Source organism: Solanum dulcamara, chromosome 7, assembly GCF_947179165.1.
Source record: "Solanum dulcamara chromosome 7, daSolDulc1.2, whole genome shotgun sequence".
Taxonomy (NCBI): Eukaryota; Viridiplantae; Streptophyta; class Magnoliopsida; order Solanales; family Solanaceae; genus Solanum; species Solanum dulcamara.
Genome location: NC_077243.1, coordinates 5,142,958 through 5,158,484, shown reverse-complemented (window position 1 = coordinate 5,158,484; position 15,527 = coordinate 5,142,958). Strand labels below are relative to the sequence as shown.

General features: G+C 33.4%; 3 protein-coding genes across 3 annotated transcripts; 1 reads left to right on the top strand and 2 right to left on the bottom strand.

The window, feature by feature from the left end:
* Positions 1-2,609: 2,609 nt before the first annotated feature.
* On the top strand, positions 2,610-5,315 carry LOC129896656 (putative receptor-like protein kinase At1g80870). The gene has a single exon (XM_055972590.1). The coding sequence runs from the start codon at positions 3,026-3,028 to the stop codon at positions 5,156-5,158; it is 2,133 nt and encodes a 710-aa protein (XP_055828565.1). The 5' UTR covers positions 2,610-3,025; the 3' UTR covers positions 5,159-5,315.
* A 3,780-nt stretch (positions 5,316-9,095) lies between these two features.
* Positions 9,096-10,012, bottom strand: LOC129896407 (lamin-like protein). Its single transcript, XM_055972294.1, has 2 exons — positions 9,682-10,012; positions 9,096-9,583 (listed from the first exon to the last, which is right to left on the bottom strand). Exons 1-2 carry the CDS (start codon positions 9,836-9,838, stop codon positions 9,237-9,239), a joined length of 504 nt encoding a protein of 167 aa, XP_055828269.1. The 5' UTR covers positions 9,839-10,012; the 3' UTR covers positions 9,096-9,236.
* Positions 9,877-13,132, bottom strand: LOC129896406 (pentatricopeptide repeat-containing protein At1g80880, mitochondrial). Its single transcript, XM_055972293.1, has 3 exons — positions 12,352-13,132; positions 10,441-11,993; positions 9,877-9,957 (listed from the first exon to the last, which is right to left on the bottom strand). The coding sequence occupies exons 1-2, from the start codon at positions 12,939-12,941 to the stop codon at positions 10,955-10,957; spliced, it is 1,629 nt and encodes a 542-aa protein (XP_055828268.1). The 5' UTR covers positions 12,942-13,132; the 3' UTR covers positions 9,877-9,957; positions 10,441-10,954.
* Positions 13,133-15,527: the final 2,395 nt, after the last annotated feature.

Sequence of the window (15,527 nt, the reverse complement as noted above, 5' to 3'; positions counted from 1 at the left end):
TTACATTATCAAACCTAGTAAGTTACCAATGTAACGAAGCTCTATTAATTAGCAATCGTGGAAAATTATTCAATTTTATATTTTGGTGGTTCTTTCATCATTAGAAGCCTCTGTTTGTGACTGTTCCGTGAAGGGTAAAGCATAAAGCAAAAGGGAAAATGGTTGCTCGTGCAAATTTCGGTGAATAAGACTAGACAATTGATTTAACACCGGCCCATAAAGTAAGCTAACATTAAAACTAAAGAGGAGAATTTTTAGGACCAAAAGTAGTAATTGACAAGAAGAAATAAAGCAATATATAGTCCCTTGCTGGTGAAAATGGCCCCATGCCATGTTCTTTTGGCTTGACACTACTACTGTTTAATTAAGCAATTCTGAGTTCAGTACCATTTTCAGCTCATATCTCTCCCATCCCATGCCTAGAGGCGAATTCAGTATTTAAATTTAATGAGCTAAATATTTAAGATTATTAGCATTGAATCCTTTATAACTTTAAAGTTATAGAATCACATCTACTATTTGTTGCAAATTCCGTGGAAATTTATTGTATTCATCGAAAGTAATAGGTTCAGATGACCGGATGACCGTATGCTACATCCGCCTCTGCTGCCATGCCTGCCTTTTAATCGTACTTCTTTGAACCAAGAAGATCAAGCTAGGAAACAAAACCTCATTTTATACATGTGTGCAGATAAGCCGTCATTTCACTAAGAAGATTTAATATATAATGAAGTAATATTAGAAATCTTACGAAAAATACTTGATCAAGAAAATGGTATCGAATTCTTGAAAATTTGAGGCATGTCAAAAATATTGTTGTCAAGAATATTTCACTCGATATAAGTATATCCCTATAATTCTAACAAATTTTTCTAGTATAAAACTAGTAACACACAAACTAACAAAAAATCATTACAAAAGAAATCAAACACAAGACTATATGAGAGGAAGAATTTGTCGTGTTCATCTATATTTTTGGACAGCAAGCAAAATGACACATCTTACTCAAGGGTGGTGTGTTGGATTGTGCCATTTTGCCTACTGCTACATGTGTGTCTGCATCAAATGAAGTAATAGAACCAAATAAGTCCTAGGTACACATGGCCACTGGCTATCACGACCTAATTTTTTCATTTCCACAACAAAACATAATATAAATGGATTAATTAACCAAGCTAAGTAGTAATACGTACTGAGAGTGTGACTAATTATCAGGTCAATCAATAAATTAATAGTATGGTAAAGTTGCTTTGCTTGAAAAGCAATATAAAGTGAGATAGAGACCTCCACAATTGCATAGACAAAATTAGGAAATAAGATAAGGAGACAAACCATTTGCATCCATTTGTTTGTCTTTTTGGATATACAATTATGACCCATCATCTTTTTCTTTTCTTTTTTCCTTTTTACCCTCAAAAATCATAGTTTGGTTTCTTTTACTTTTCCTTTTTCTGTTTTCACCTACAACATTCGTGGATCCAATGCTCTCTCATTTTATTAGCCTAATTCTGACATTCTTATGCGTTTGGACATAAATTGAGTGATATTTGAAGAAAAAATTATGTTTGTAATAAATAAAGCGTCCGGCCGTTATTAAATTAAAATCATAAAGATATGCAAAGAAAATTCTATGTTTAAAAGGTGATGATATATATCAGAAAGATCTTTTATATCATTTTTTTTTTTATGTATTTGATAAATTCATCTAAAGGAAATGAAAGTTGGAACAATATCACTTATTAATTGCTCTTTTGAAAATCTTGAAAAGGTGTTTTTGCTACATTATATTACAATCTTATATAATAGGCATGCACCAGCTGTTTTTTCCATTCTTGTCGCAATCTGCTTAAGTCTTCGTTTCACTTTATTAATTAGTGGGAAAGCACCTTATAATAAACAACACAACATCTATAGATATATACATATTTCTTTGTCAAGATTTTATCTTTTCTAAAAGTTAGATTTATGTGTTACTTCAGAAAAGCTCTATATACCTTTAAAGCCTCAACTTTTGTAATTATTATTCTTTAATACCCCCAATTCTCTTTGAATTAAAAATGTGAATTTCCAATAGACATTATACCATTTTAAATATGGTATTTTTAATGGAAATAAAGTTAAATGTTATTTTAGCTGTAATTGAAGTACTCAAATTTATGTAAGAAGTTAATTAAAGTGCGGAATATGTAAACTAATGCAAATATTTTTGCGTGAAAAAATCTTTATTTAATAAAGGCAAAAACTATGACTTACTTCCGATAGGACTTTCAAAGTTAGAATTACTTCAATACACCTTAGTCCCTTCTTCTATCCTCTATTTCAATGACTCTACAGAGCTAATGAAGTCTCTTTGTAACATACAACATCCACTACAATCAATTAAGAAAGTAATTAAGACTTTGTTTTGGACTTTACAACTCAAGAACCATATAGATATATTTTGATAGGAACAAGCTCTAAAGTATTTTGAAGTGTAAAAGTTGTTTTCACTCAATATAGTATAAATTAAATAATGAAAATAGGTCTCTCAAGAATCCAGATGGCACGTAGGCCACATTTTCCTGCAAACCAAAATAAACAAAACCTGCACTCAGAGCACTACACTCCAACACACCACAATCACTTTTCCCTTTGATACTGCAAATTCTTCTTTGTTAGTCAAAAGCAAATTCTGGTCCCTCAGCCCCCCAGTTTCAGTATTTAATCGGGGAAAAAGACTCTCACTAATTCCCCTCTGCCTTTTTAATCATTATCATCCCTCAAACTTCAACTCCTCTAACTTACATCATTAAAATAGTACTAGTAACAAACAAAAATTCAAAACTCTTTATTAAACAACTAGTACTATAATACTATTCCATCAAGAACCATTTAAGACATTGTACTAATCCTCGAATGATTATCCAACTGTAAGGCAAAATCCCTTTCAAAAACCTAGCAAATCCTCAAAGTTGTCAACTTTCTTCTCCATTTCTTGAAATTTCTCAGCCTCAAGTGAGTTACGAAACTTAAAACAAGAGATACAATGACTTCAAGACAGCCAATTCCTTCAAATCCAAGACCCATGTCAGGCATAATTTTCCTCATCATTACAACCTTAGCTTCACTTATAATCTTGTTTGCCATTCTTTATTTCCTTTACTATCTTTGGTACTCATTGGTGCATCGTTCTCGTACTAATCCTTTTGATTCCAATACACCCCTTGTTAAGCTTCACAGGTTCAGTTACAAAGAGCTGAAGTCAGCAACTGAAGGTTTTAGTGATTCCACTTCTATTGGAAAAGGGGGATCTGGAACTGTATTCAAAGGAATTCTTAAAGATGGGAAATTGGTTGCTGTCAAGTTACTGGACTCTGGTTCATTCCAGAGTGAAAGGGAGTTTCAGAATGAGCTTCAGATTCTTGGTGGGATAAAATCTCCTCTTGTAGTTTCTCTCCTTGGTTATTGTGTGGAGAAAAATAAAAGACTTGTAGTGTATGAGTATATGCCTAATAGAAGTTTGCAAGAATCCCTTTTTTCTGAGTCAAGTTTGTGTATGAACTGGGGTAGAAGGTTTGATGTCATTCTTGATGTTGCTAGAGCATTGGCATTTTTGCATCTTGATTGTGACCCACCAGTGATTCATGGGGATGTTAAGCCTAGCAATGTGCTTCTTGATTCAGAGTACAAGCCTAAGCTTTCTGATTTTGGGTTGTCAAGATTGAAGCTTGAGGAGGAATTTGGTGTGGATATGTTTAGTCAAGAATTGGGGAAGAGTCAAGAGCTGTGGAAAAGTCAAGACCTTTCTGGGAATTTAGGGGCAATGACTACAGGCACTGAGACTCCAACACCAATTGGGACACCTGTAGAGAGTCAAGATGAGGTAGATTTTGCTATGGCTTTACAAGCTTCTTCTTCTTCCAAAGGCAGTAAAATTTTCCAAAACATTAAACCCTTTGGCTTCAATTCTGTTACTCAAAATTTGAGTTTCTTTAATGAGAATGATGCCACAGCTAGGAATGCCAAGGGAAAGGAAGTGTCAGTTGTTGAAAAAGGTGTAGCAAGTTATGAAGAGGAGCTTAGCAGTGTTGATCATCGGAAAGAGTTGGACTTGGGTGCTACTTTGGGTGGTGGAGATGATAAATCAAGAAATATCAAACAATGGGGTAAAGATTGGTGGTGGAGACAGGATGGTAGTGGTGAATTATGTAGCAAAGACTATGTAATGGAGTGGATTGGAAGCCAGATTTGTCCATCAACTAATCCTGAGTGGGACTTAGAAAAGAAATGCACTCCCCAGAAAACCAATTTGGATATTTCAGCACCTCTGAGTAAACCTGAGGAAGTGGAAGAAACCACATTACAAGAACAAGAGCCAGAAACTCACAAGAAAGAGTCAGAGAAGGAGATAACGGGGAAAACGTGTAATAAGAAGCCCAGGAAGATGAAAGAGTGGTGGAAAGAGGAGCACCTTGATGAACTGAGCAAGAAGAGTAAGAAGGCCAAGAGACTAGAAAGTTTCTGTAAGAAGCGGTTCAAGATTCCACATTTTGATACTGGTAAACGTTTTCTATTCAAGAGAAAGAGAAAATTTGGAATGCAGGACCAGAATGGAGATGATCCAGATGCAGAATTCAGTTTTAGGAAAGGTTGGAAGAGAAAGCATACGCGTTCAATGGGGAGTGATATGTGGAGCGGTGATCTATTCAGTCGAGAATTGAGCAGCACAACGAGCATGAGAGGTACATTGTGCTATGTTGCACCAGAATATGGTGGGTGTGGTTACTTAATGGAAAAGGCTGATATATACAGCTTTGGAGTTCTTGTCCTTGTGATAGTCTCTGGTAGGAGGCCATTACATGTCCTTAATTCGCCAATGAAACTTGAGAAAGCAAATCTGGTAAGCTGGTGTAAACAGCTAGCTCATGCTGGAAATGTATTAGAACTTGTTGATGAAAGACTAAAAGATGACTACAACAAAGACCAAGCAAGTCTCTGCATTAACTTGGCACTTGCTTGCTTACAAAAAATGCCCGAATTGCGGCCTGACATTAGTGACATTGTTAAGATTTTGAAAGGTGAGATGGAGTTTCCATCCCTCCCTTTCGAATTCTCTCCCTCCCCACCTTCGAGAACGTTCAGCAGATCAAAAAGACGACATAAGAGTTATGCAGACTAGGTTCCTTTCGAAATTACTTGTCCCATGTTGAGAAATTTTTCTCAAATGTATGTTGAGAATCAGTTGTTTTTAATGTAAATATGATGAATTTTCTTGAAATTGTCTTATTGATGATAAATAACTGCAATCGCATTATTGTAACATAACTTACAGACCATTCTAGTTCCTAACCATTTTATGTTATCAATGGTTTTTTTTCATGAATCTTCCAGCTGAAATTTGGTATGTACTTGCTAAAATTTCAAATTCCTTTAGAAGAACACTTCTAATTTTGTAATTGGAAGGAAAACAGAAGACATTATTAGCTTCTACTTAGACTTAATTTGAATATCCCTTTTTCATGATGACAGTTCGGTCCACACTTCATAAAAATCTCACCTATTTTAAGCATTTCTTCAATTACTTCCTGTTGGTGTACAGGACTATTAAAGTCTTACAACTTCTTAGTGTAATCAAAATTAAAGTCTTACAACTTAGGAAAGATTGTTTTCGATAGAAGTGTAATCAAAATTAGCAGGACTTAAAAATAATGACAGAAAAATAGCAAAATATACAGAAAATAAAATTTTGTGAGGAGTGTGAATGGGGGAAAGACTATAGATTCTTAAAATGGAACGAAATATTGTTTATTAGTTAGATATAATTTTATTTATTGATAGTGAAATTTTAATGTTGACTATTACACGTGTTAGCTTCTAATCCTTCGAAAAAGAATGTCAAATGACATCGAAAGTATATCATGTATTAGCTTAAATTAAACAATGATTAGGACATTTTAAACAAATCTAATTTATTAATTAGTTAAAATCTTTTTAGCAGATCTGTCTTGGTGATATTGGTAGGCACATTGCAGTTTTATTGTTTACTCCTAAATTGAATTTGGAATAGTTTGGTACTTGGTAGAAGCAAGAGTTGGTGGATGGACTTCTAAATTTTGTCTTGGTAAAAGGATTTCTTGAGATTCTATTAGCATATTTAATTTTTTTTAAAATCTCCAACGTGATAATTTGCTTAATTATATTACTTAATTAATCTTTTCTTGATACTCCTATAGTCTAGTTAATCTCATAATATAGGATACTAATGCCGTGTGGATTTTCAAGTTAGCCACCCAACGAAGTTATTCATGGGTTGAATAAACTCTCTGCTAATGGATTAGGGTCATTTTCTCTTAAATTAATATTTCGTTTTATGACATACTAATTCCAAAAATAATGATATATTGTTACATTTAATAATTATTTAATTTTAAAATATTTATTTTATTCTTACATCTTATTTGGACGATTATTACCTGTTATATTGTATTGTATTGTTACTTTGAATACAATGCTTGTTTTGATTGTTACTTAAATTTTATTATATCATATTATTTAAATCCAACGTTAGATAACGATGAAAAGTCTCATTTTGTGTAACGTACGATTTGATGTGATCGCTTCGTTACTTTAATATTTTCTTATCATTTTATATTTCCTTATTATTTAATAATCTTATTTTATTCTTTACCCTACCTTAGTATAGTAACTTCACCTCGTACCCTACATTTCTTGTAAGTTTGTCATTCAAATTATTGTTGTGGCATTATATGATGAAGGAGAACGATACAATTTATCAAAACATTATATTTACTAAAACAATACATTACAATATAATACAATATGATACGATATATTATGAAATAATTATGACAATAACCATCCAAATAGAGTGTTAATGAGATGATTTAGACCACAAATTTTAAAAATCAATTTTATTTTTAAAAATACATCACATATTTTAAGACGGAAAGGGTAAAATTTTAACAGAAAAACTGGGCCTGAGACTCGTTCAACATTAGGCAGCTATCACATTAATGGTTTATATTCGAAGGTAGGCTTGTGATAGTTTGCAATGGATTAGGGACTGACAAATACTTGGACTGTTATGAGATGAATAATTTATCACATTATTATAGTATAAATAATAGAATAAATAATTTTGGGGATCAACTAATAGTATAATCTAAATGCAAAATAAAATAATATTATATTTTATTTTAAAATTATTATTTCTTATCTCTTATACCAAACGATCTCTTGACACAGACAAAATATTACATGTGGGGCTTATAACAAATTATTTATATATAGAATGTGTCTTTACATTATCCGCTATCGTTTAATTATTGTAATTGTTACTTCTCCTTTTCAATACATTTTTCATCCTTACTAAAAATATGTGTCTCAAAATACTTATCAATTTAGAAATACAAGACAAAACTTATTTTGTTTTCCATTTTACCCTTAGATGATTGTCTTTTAAGACTTTAAAACATCTCAATTGTAACACATAAATAGAGTAAGATCCTATTTGACATTGTTGTTGCGAGGCCGAAAGCACTTATTTTTATAAAAAACTATTTTTTTAGAAAATCAAGATTTTTTGTCAATCAGTAAAACTGTTTTTAAATTGAAACAGAAGCAGTGTTTCTGTTGTCGGGAAGAAACTAAAAAATTATGTTTCTTTTAAAATAAAAATAAAAAGCAAAAGCAGAAAATTATTTTTTAAAGACCAAAATATCCCTATCATATATACATATTTACCAATACATCTCTTATTTTTATTTATTTTTGTGGTGAATTTTTCTTATATAATGATTTAATTTGTTGAATGGTTATTTATTTTGTTTGATATTTTTTAATCATATTTAAAATCATCAGGTTAATATCATATTTTTATTTATCTATATCTAATATTGATTAAAAATTGAATATATACATTTTAATTTAATTAAAAAATTTATAATAGATATTTAAAAATATTTTTTCTCTATAAAACAATCTTAATATTAAAATGCATTGATAATTATCCTTTTTCGTAATTTGACTCTCAAAAGCACTTATAAAAAGATTAAACAAACACAACCTGCTTATTAAAAATACTTCTCTCAAAAGCTATTTTAAAAAGGTACTTTTAATAATAAATAATTTTTAGCAACAATGTCAAACAGACTCTAAATATTCAATGAAGAGAGATTACACATTGTTCCCTTAATTTTATCCAATGTAGCATTAAATAAGAAGAAAATATGATTAAGTAGAAGCTAAATAGCGTTAAACGACATCAAGTAGAAGAAGAAAAGTAGGATTACCTTTTATTAAGTGGAATTAAGTATTGTTAAGTAGCGTTTTAATAGCATTAAGTAGAAGAAGAAAAGAATGATTAATTAATAAGTAGGATTAAGTAGCAGTAAGGCAGTGAGTAGCATTAAGTCAAAATGAAGCAACTTTTTGAGGTAGTTGTAGGCATATTTTTAAGCTAAAAACATAAGGAATGATAACAGTAACCTATTTCGATATTCTTTTGCCTTTTTTTCAAAAAGAAAACGCATTGCGCTTCACTTTGCTCCCTCTCTTTCTGGTCTCAAATTAGCTATGGATCCCAGGCCCATTGACTATAATCACCGGTATCAGCTTGAGCTTGTATAATTTTCGCTGGTTGTCCGTATATTGGATAACTTACCATGTGTGATCGTATATTGAGGTGCTCCCTGCTAATTGTTGGAACTAAGCAAGTCTGGTCAGATGAAGGTCCTCTTTTTATTACTTTAACCAACTTAAAAACCATTTAGATCACCATTTAAAAATCTCTTTTGAGCAAATTGAAAAAACTTAACAAGACAATAATAGAATGTTGTACATGTAAGGTTAAGCAAAATATATGAACATTTGACCCGAATCTAATTAATTTTTCAAGGACTATATTTATACAACTTTCAAAAATAAATACAAAACCAAAATGATGACCTAAAAAGGGAACATTTGGATAAATCACTCCCATATGAGTACCTTCCATTCTTTTTTCTTAGTATCATAATTTAATAGAGAAACTTGGATAGAAAAGGTTTAATTATACTGTGGTAAGATCTGAACCGAAGCAATTTTAAGAAAAAAACTAGCAAGAACAAAATTCCTTGAAATTAAAGAACAATTGGTGAATGAATAATAACATACATAAATAAATAAAAATAAAAATGGCAGATACACTTATGGTTGTGGTAGTTTCATAATTCAATCAAAAGGGACCAAAACTTGCCCTAGATCCAAACTGAACTGCATAATGTCAATCCCAAAAAAGCGAAGCTCGTAGCCAGTAGTGACCCAAATCCACGCGCCGCCACCGGAGCAGCAGATTTTTTGGAGGAATGCTCGGCGGCTACGGCTGACATCGGAGGAGACGGAAGAGGATGAACGACCACCGAAACTTTCATGCCGTTCAAGCAACTGCCAGTGCCACAAATGAAATAATACCTCTGGGTCTCGTTCAGCATAATGAAGTCTTTTCCGCTGGTCCAATTCCCTAATGCTCCTTCTATTGTGCAGTTATCATATCCAGTCCGATTCACTAAGAACACATTGTATTGCGTCTTCTGGTACCTAAACGCTGTGATATTATATATAGAGAGAGAAAAGTTAAGAGAAATACTAACAAAGAGCGAAATATGTACACTACTTGTAAATTGCTTGCAATGTGATACGTACAGATATAGTCACCAGCATAGAAAGTTTGGTTGTTGGCCCAAAGGGTATAGTTGATGCCAGGGTTCCAGCCTTTGTTAGCTCCGACGATGTGGTCGGTGGCATTGATGGTGGTGGCGACGGTGGCGAGGAGGAGGAAGAGGAGAACAGAGAGATCCATGTTGAGAGATATGTCGATAGGCCCAAGTGATAGAGACTCTGAGCTGGACTTGATTGGTTGAAGAAGCAAAGCCAGCTGAGAAAGTCCCTACTTTTTTGCTGTACTTGGCCCGACGCCCACTATTATATATGGATCCAAAACAAATACATGACCGTTATCTATGCATTTTCCGCAACCGAGGCTTGAAGAAGGTAGTGTGTAGAGTGATTGTTTCGATAGACTTTGACTCAAGAAAATAACATTAGTAGTGAAGAAATCAAGACAAATAATAAAACATACTGAAAAAGGAACTCATATCCGTTCTCTAATATTTTAATGGGAATAAAAAATAATTGCTCAACTTGTTCTATAAAATTATGACGTATATTCTCCTCCTATATATTTGATTTTCTTTCCAAAAGTAGTGCTATTAAAAATATTTTGGTAAGACTCTGGAGACCACCAAAACATTTGGAATCATGTAGAATATAGTAAAAATGTAATGCCATTTGAATAATGCGAGCGGGAGGGAGGGACATTATCACATTCAATGAGTATGATGGGACAAATTCGCTTTCAATCACGTTGCAAGTTGCAGGACTACAATAATATACTGTACCTACTTTCAGCAAGCTCAGTTATTCACCCCATCTTTTATCTACACCAATATGACCTCCTTTCTTGGATTATACAAAGACCCACGAACCAAAGACGTGGTCCCAGTGCTGGCATCGGCTACTGAAACGAGATCAAGGTTTACTAGGGGCATGGATGTTGTCTTGGATGTTGATGAACCATGAAGAGCAATGCAATGTCAAGGTTGACAATGTAATAGTTTTGGCAACGCAAAGATGGTCTTGGAACACTTTTGTTTTGGCAGACCACATGTGATTAGTTCTGCATGTCCTCCAAAACACATCCCTACTAGGCCACTCAGTCACAGATATATGAACCATCTAGAGAATAGTTTGGTGAATTGGGCTTGTAACCAATTCTCTTTAGAAGCAACCAAGATTGTCGCCAACCTGGTCCCAGCATGACAAATCTTTGTATCCAGCATCCGTTAAAGGTTTATGTCCAACTTCTAAAGGTGTCCTTCAGGCTCGGATGAGCTACAATCCTTAAACAATCATTTTATTACCTTATATGTTTTTCATTTCTGATCACCTTGTGTCTCTCATGTTTCGCCAGTTTCCCCTTTTTAGTATGTTCAGGATTTGACGCAACTCCTTGTCCTCTTGGACCAGTTGGCTGTAAGAACTTTCGGAGACCTGGATCATCAATTCCGTTGGATTTCATCTCTGCATATAACTCTCTCGCCTGGGAAAATAACCTGCACTCAAGAAGTCCTCGCACCAAAAGAGAATAATGTGCAGACTCAGGCACTACCTCATACTGTTTCATGTCCACCCATATCTTCAAAGCATTTTCAGGCTGTTTCAACTTCAAAAACCTATCAAGAATTAACAGAAAGGTCTCCCTGTTCGGACCAACTCCAGCTTTTCTCATAGTGTTAAGAACTTCAACAGTTCCTTCTAGACTAGCACTTGCAAGAAATGCATGGTAAGTTTCAATAGTTGGACTAATATTGTCTTCCTCCATCAAACCTAATATACTTCTCGCCTCAACCAGCTTAGATGATTCACATAGAGGACATATCAATAAGTTGTATGTACTAGAATCAGGACGCAGGCCCATATGTTTCACTTTGTCAATAATCTTAAGAGCTTCCTTCAAGCAATTCTCACAAGTCAGTACATATATCAAAGCATTATACACCTCCAGGCCTGGAACCCAACCCCGTTTCTGCATTTCATCATAAAGTCTTAGTGAATCGAACAAATTTCTAACCTTGGAGAAGCAGGAAATCATGTGGGCATATGAAGTACCATTTGGTTCAATACAACACTTGGACATTTCTCGCCATATTCTTTTGGCTTCAAATATATCAACCACTATATTGCACCATCCATTGAGAATAATATTAAAGCCATCAATTTCCAAGGGGAATAGCTTCTTATTGATAAGCATGAATTCTTCAGCTTCTTCAATAAAACCATGCTTACAGAGAATATTCAAGAATGTCAGTAATGTTCTCTGATCAGGAGACATACTGAACTTCTCCAAAATCTGGAATGTCTGTATAGCTTTACCAGCATTATTGGCAGCAGCATATCTGTTGGAATATCATGAATTACCATGTCAAACAACATTTCGAGCAATTTATCATCGTAGTCAAACTATTTCTTAGATAGTCTTTTGGGAATATCGCTATATAAGTAGTAACTTAACTCTGAAAAACAGGCCGACTAGGCAAACTGAAACTATGGAACAGCTTATAGAGTAACTTTTTTCGGTGAGACTACTGATATCTACCAAATGATGATTGGTTAATAATGGCTTCTCAGCAATTATGTAGATGAACACTCAAAAATTACAAAGTTACTTTGCAATAAAATGAGTTAGTTCAAATTCCAACTAATAGTATGCGTCAAAAACATGGAAAGGATAAACAAGAAAGATTAGCTTTTTACCTATCAATCATGACGAGAACCGCTTCTTGAATATTTGTTGACATCTGAAGAAGATCTCGGATCAAAGACCAAGCAGTACTGAATTTACCATGGTTGCCCAGAATCCATATCATCAAACACCACGTACTTTCGTCAAGACATTTGCATTTCTCACCCCATTTGAATAGCAAGTAAGCTAACTTCCACTGATCTCTCAACTCCCAAGTCACCAAAAAGACCAAGTCTTGGTTCGGTTTGACCCCGCATTGATCAAGAAACGACATGGCTTCATCTCGAGAACCAAAATCACTGGCCTTTTGTACAATCTCAACAAATTCGCGAACACCAACATGAGACTGTTGGCGCAATTTATCCCCACACTTATCGAAGTTGATGATTTCGTAGCCAGTGGAATTGCCGGAGCTAAAGAAAGGGAGCTTGGGCGGTATAGTGGAATAGTGTCTGACAGATGGTTGACGAAATGCCCCAAAGAAATGGCGCCTTATTTCTGGCCGCGCAGGAAAAAATGAAGGATGCTGATAGCCGATTATATGCTTAAAAGCGATGGGACGAGCTCTGTAGAGCCTTCGTGCAAGAGAGAGCAACCGCATTATGTTCCTTCTGCTGTTGTGGTGCTGGCGCCAACAAGCCTCCTTGACCGTGAGCTCAAGTCTACATAAACCACTGGACTTTACAATTGGATGCCATTGTTCTCAGCCCAAAACCAATTTGATCAGGCCCATGGGAATTTGTATATTAATAGCAAATTATACAAATTGCGGCTATATCTATAATTACCTAAATTATAATTATTTCAGACAATTAAATTTTAGAACTAAGCTATTTATAAAAATTTCAGTTTCAGTTTTTGACGAGGGGAAAAAAAGGAAAGAGACGTTAAGAAGAAAAATAAGAGGAAAAAAGATGGAAATAAAATAAAAGGCCTTGGCATGCGATTTAAAAGGTGAAAATGTCTGGTTCCACTTTAACTCACTCAGTATTTTTTGACGATCGTAATGTTCTCATCAATTTGCGCAAAGACGGAGAGCCTTTTGTATTGCGTTGAAAATTGATCAAATCTATTTTAAAATTATTTTTAGCTTTTAAAAGTATTTGATAAAATTAAAAATAACTTAAAATTGTTATATTATAGTGAACTTAAAATTATTATAAACATATTTGTATTATATAGTAAGTGAATTTCTTGGGAGAAAAGTTAGGAATCCTACTTAGGGACCAAATATAAATAAAAGGATTTTCCCTCTGTATAAAGATAATCTAGATTTGTGAATATCTCTCAATCTCTTCTTTCTACTACTTCTTTCTTCTTATTTTATATAATTTTATAATACGTTATCAATACGAGATTCTATCATTTTGAGTGGATTATTTAGTTAGTCAAAATTGTTGGGAGTATCATCAGTAACTCGACAAACTAGATCCCGAAGGCTGGAGTAGTGTGATTCTTTTCTAGGAATAGTTGATTAATTTTGTGGAGCCCTCAAAATTCTACGTGCCAAAGGAAAATTCCTTCTCATAAGATAAGTATTGTTATATATGTTGTTGAACCTTGAATTGCACATGCGTACATCATCTATTATAATTACGTGCTCCAATCAAGTAGTGAAACAGGTACGGCATTGTTTTGATGAATCTCATGAAAGTGGATATCAATAATAAGTCCACTTAAATTTCGGTAAAGTTTGTAAGAAATATATAATTGACGGAATTGATAATATTTCTTAAGTCTCATCACATGTAAGATATGAATTCAAGTGTCATCGTATCAAGAGGGTAAGATATTAGATATTGGGATTGAGTCTTAATGCACCATAGTGATTAAATAATGATGATTAAAGTAAAAATAATGTGCTTTTGATGAAAAGTCATAAAATCGCACAATATGTCTGAAAAAAGACAAGTGATTGAATAATGCACATAAATGTGGAATAAGGTACTACTAAGCTATCATAATATGATATGCTTAGATGGTGTGTTCCATTCATGAAGAATGAGAACTTTTAATAAATGCTATAGATATAGATTCTTTCTCTAAATTGTTGATAAATGCTATAGATATAGATTCTTTCTCTAAATTGAACGTGGTAGCAATGCATAATATGTCTGAAAGAAGACAAGTGATTGAATAATGCACATGAACGTGGAATGAGGTACTAAGATATCATAATTTGATATGCTTAGATGATTGTGTTTCATTCATTAAGAATGAGGATTTTTGATAATGACGAGAAGAATTATAGAAAATTCAAATGGACATCCCTTAAAGAATCTAAAGATTCTTTTAAATGTGAATTTTCTTGTATTGTTTGTTATCAAGGCAAATTAACTGTGACTAGACCATAACCAATGAAAGTTGAGATTAGTCCCCTCGTTCTTGGAATGTATACATGGGATATTTGTGGACCTATTCACCTACGTAATAAGTTGTTTAGATACTTTATGGTCCTAATGGATGTTTCTTCTAGATGGTCTTGGTCTCATGTGTGCCTATTGTCATCTCACAACTTGACGTTTACAAAATTGATGGCACAAATAATATGATTACAGACACAATTTTCTTATAATCAGATTAAGTCTATTTGTCTCGATAATGCTACAAAGTTTTTATTTTAATCATTTAATGATTATTGTCTATCGATTGGGATTGAATAAACCCAATATTGAAGTGAATGTGATAGTGCAAAAATAAAGCTTATTGATATGGATGTGCATTTTATCGTGATGAGATCACGACTCACCTTTAGAAGAAGTAGAGTAATTGAGAAAAAATAATTCTGAAAATTTACTTTTAAAGTAGTAAATATGAAATTTACTCAAGAAATAGCATATCATGGTAAACTTGGAGTTTACTAGTACAAATAATTTTGGCATCCCGAAGAGCATATTAAAAGAACCAGAAGAATCTTCAAGAATTCTTTAAGTTGTTTGTTCTCATGATAAGTTGATTTGATCAACTAATGTTGGGACGAATCCCCAAAATTCTGAAAAGTATAAAGGGTGAATATGAGCCCGTTCACATGTCATTTGATATGTTAAAGAGATGCATCAATAAGATGATCACATGTGCATTTATTGTCAACCTGCAGTTTGACATTCACAAATTTATTTGTGCAAAATAATTGAGTTAAGAGCACAAGTTTCAAAGTATGTATTCAAGACAATTCATCTTGATGATA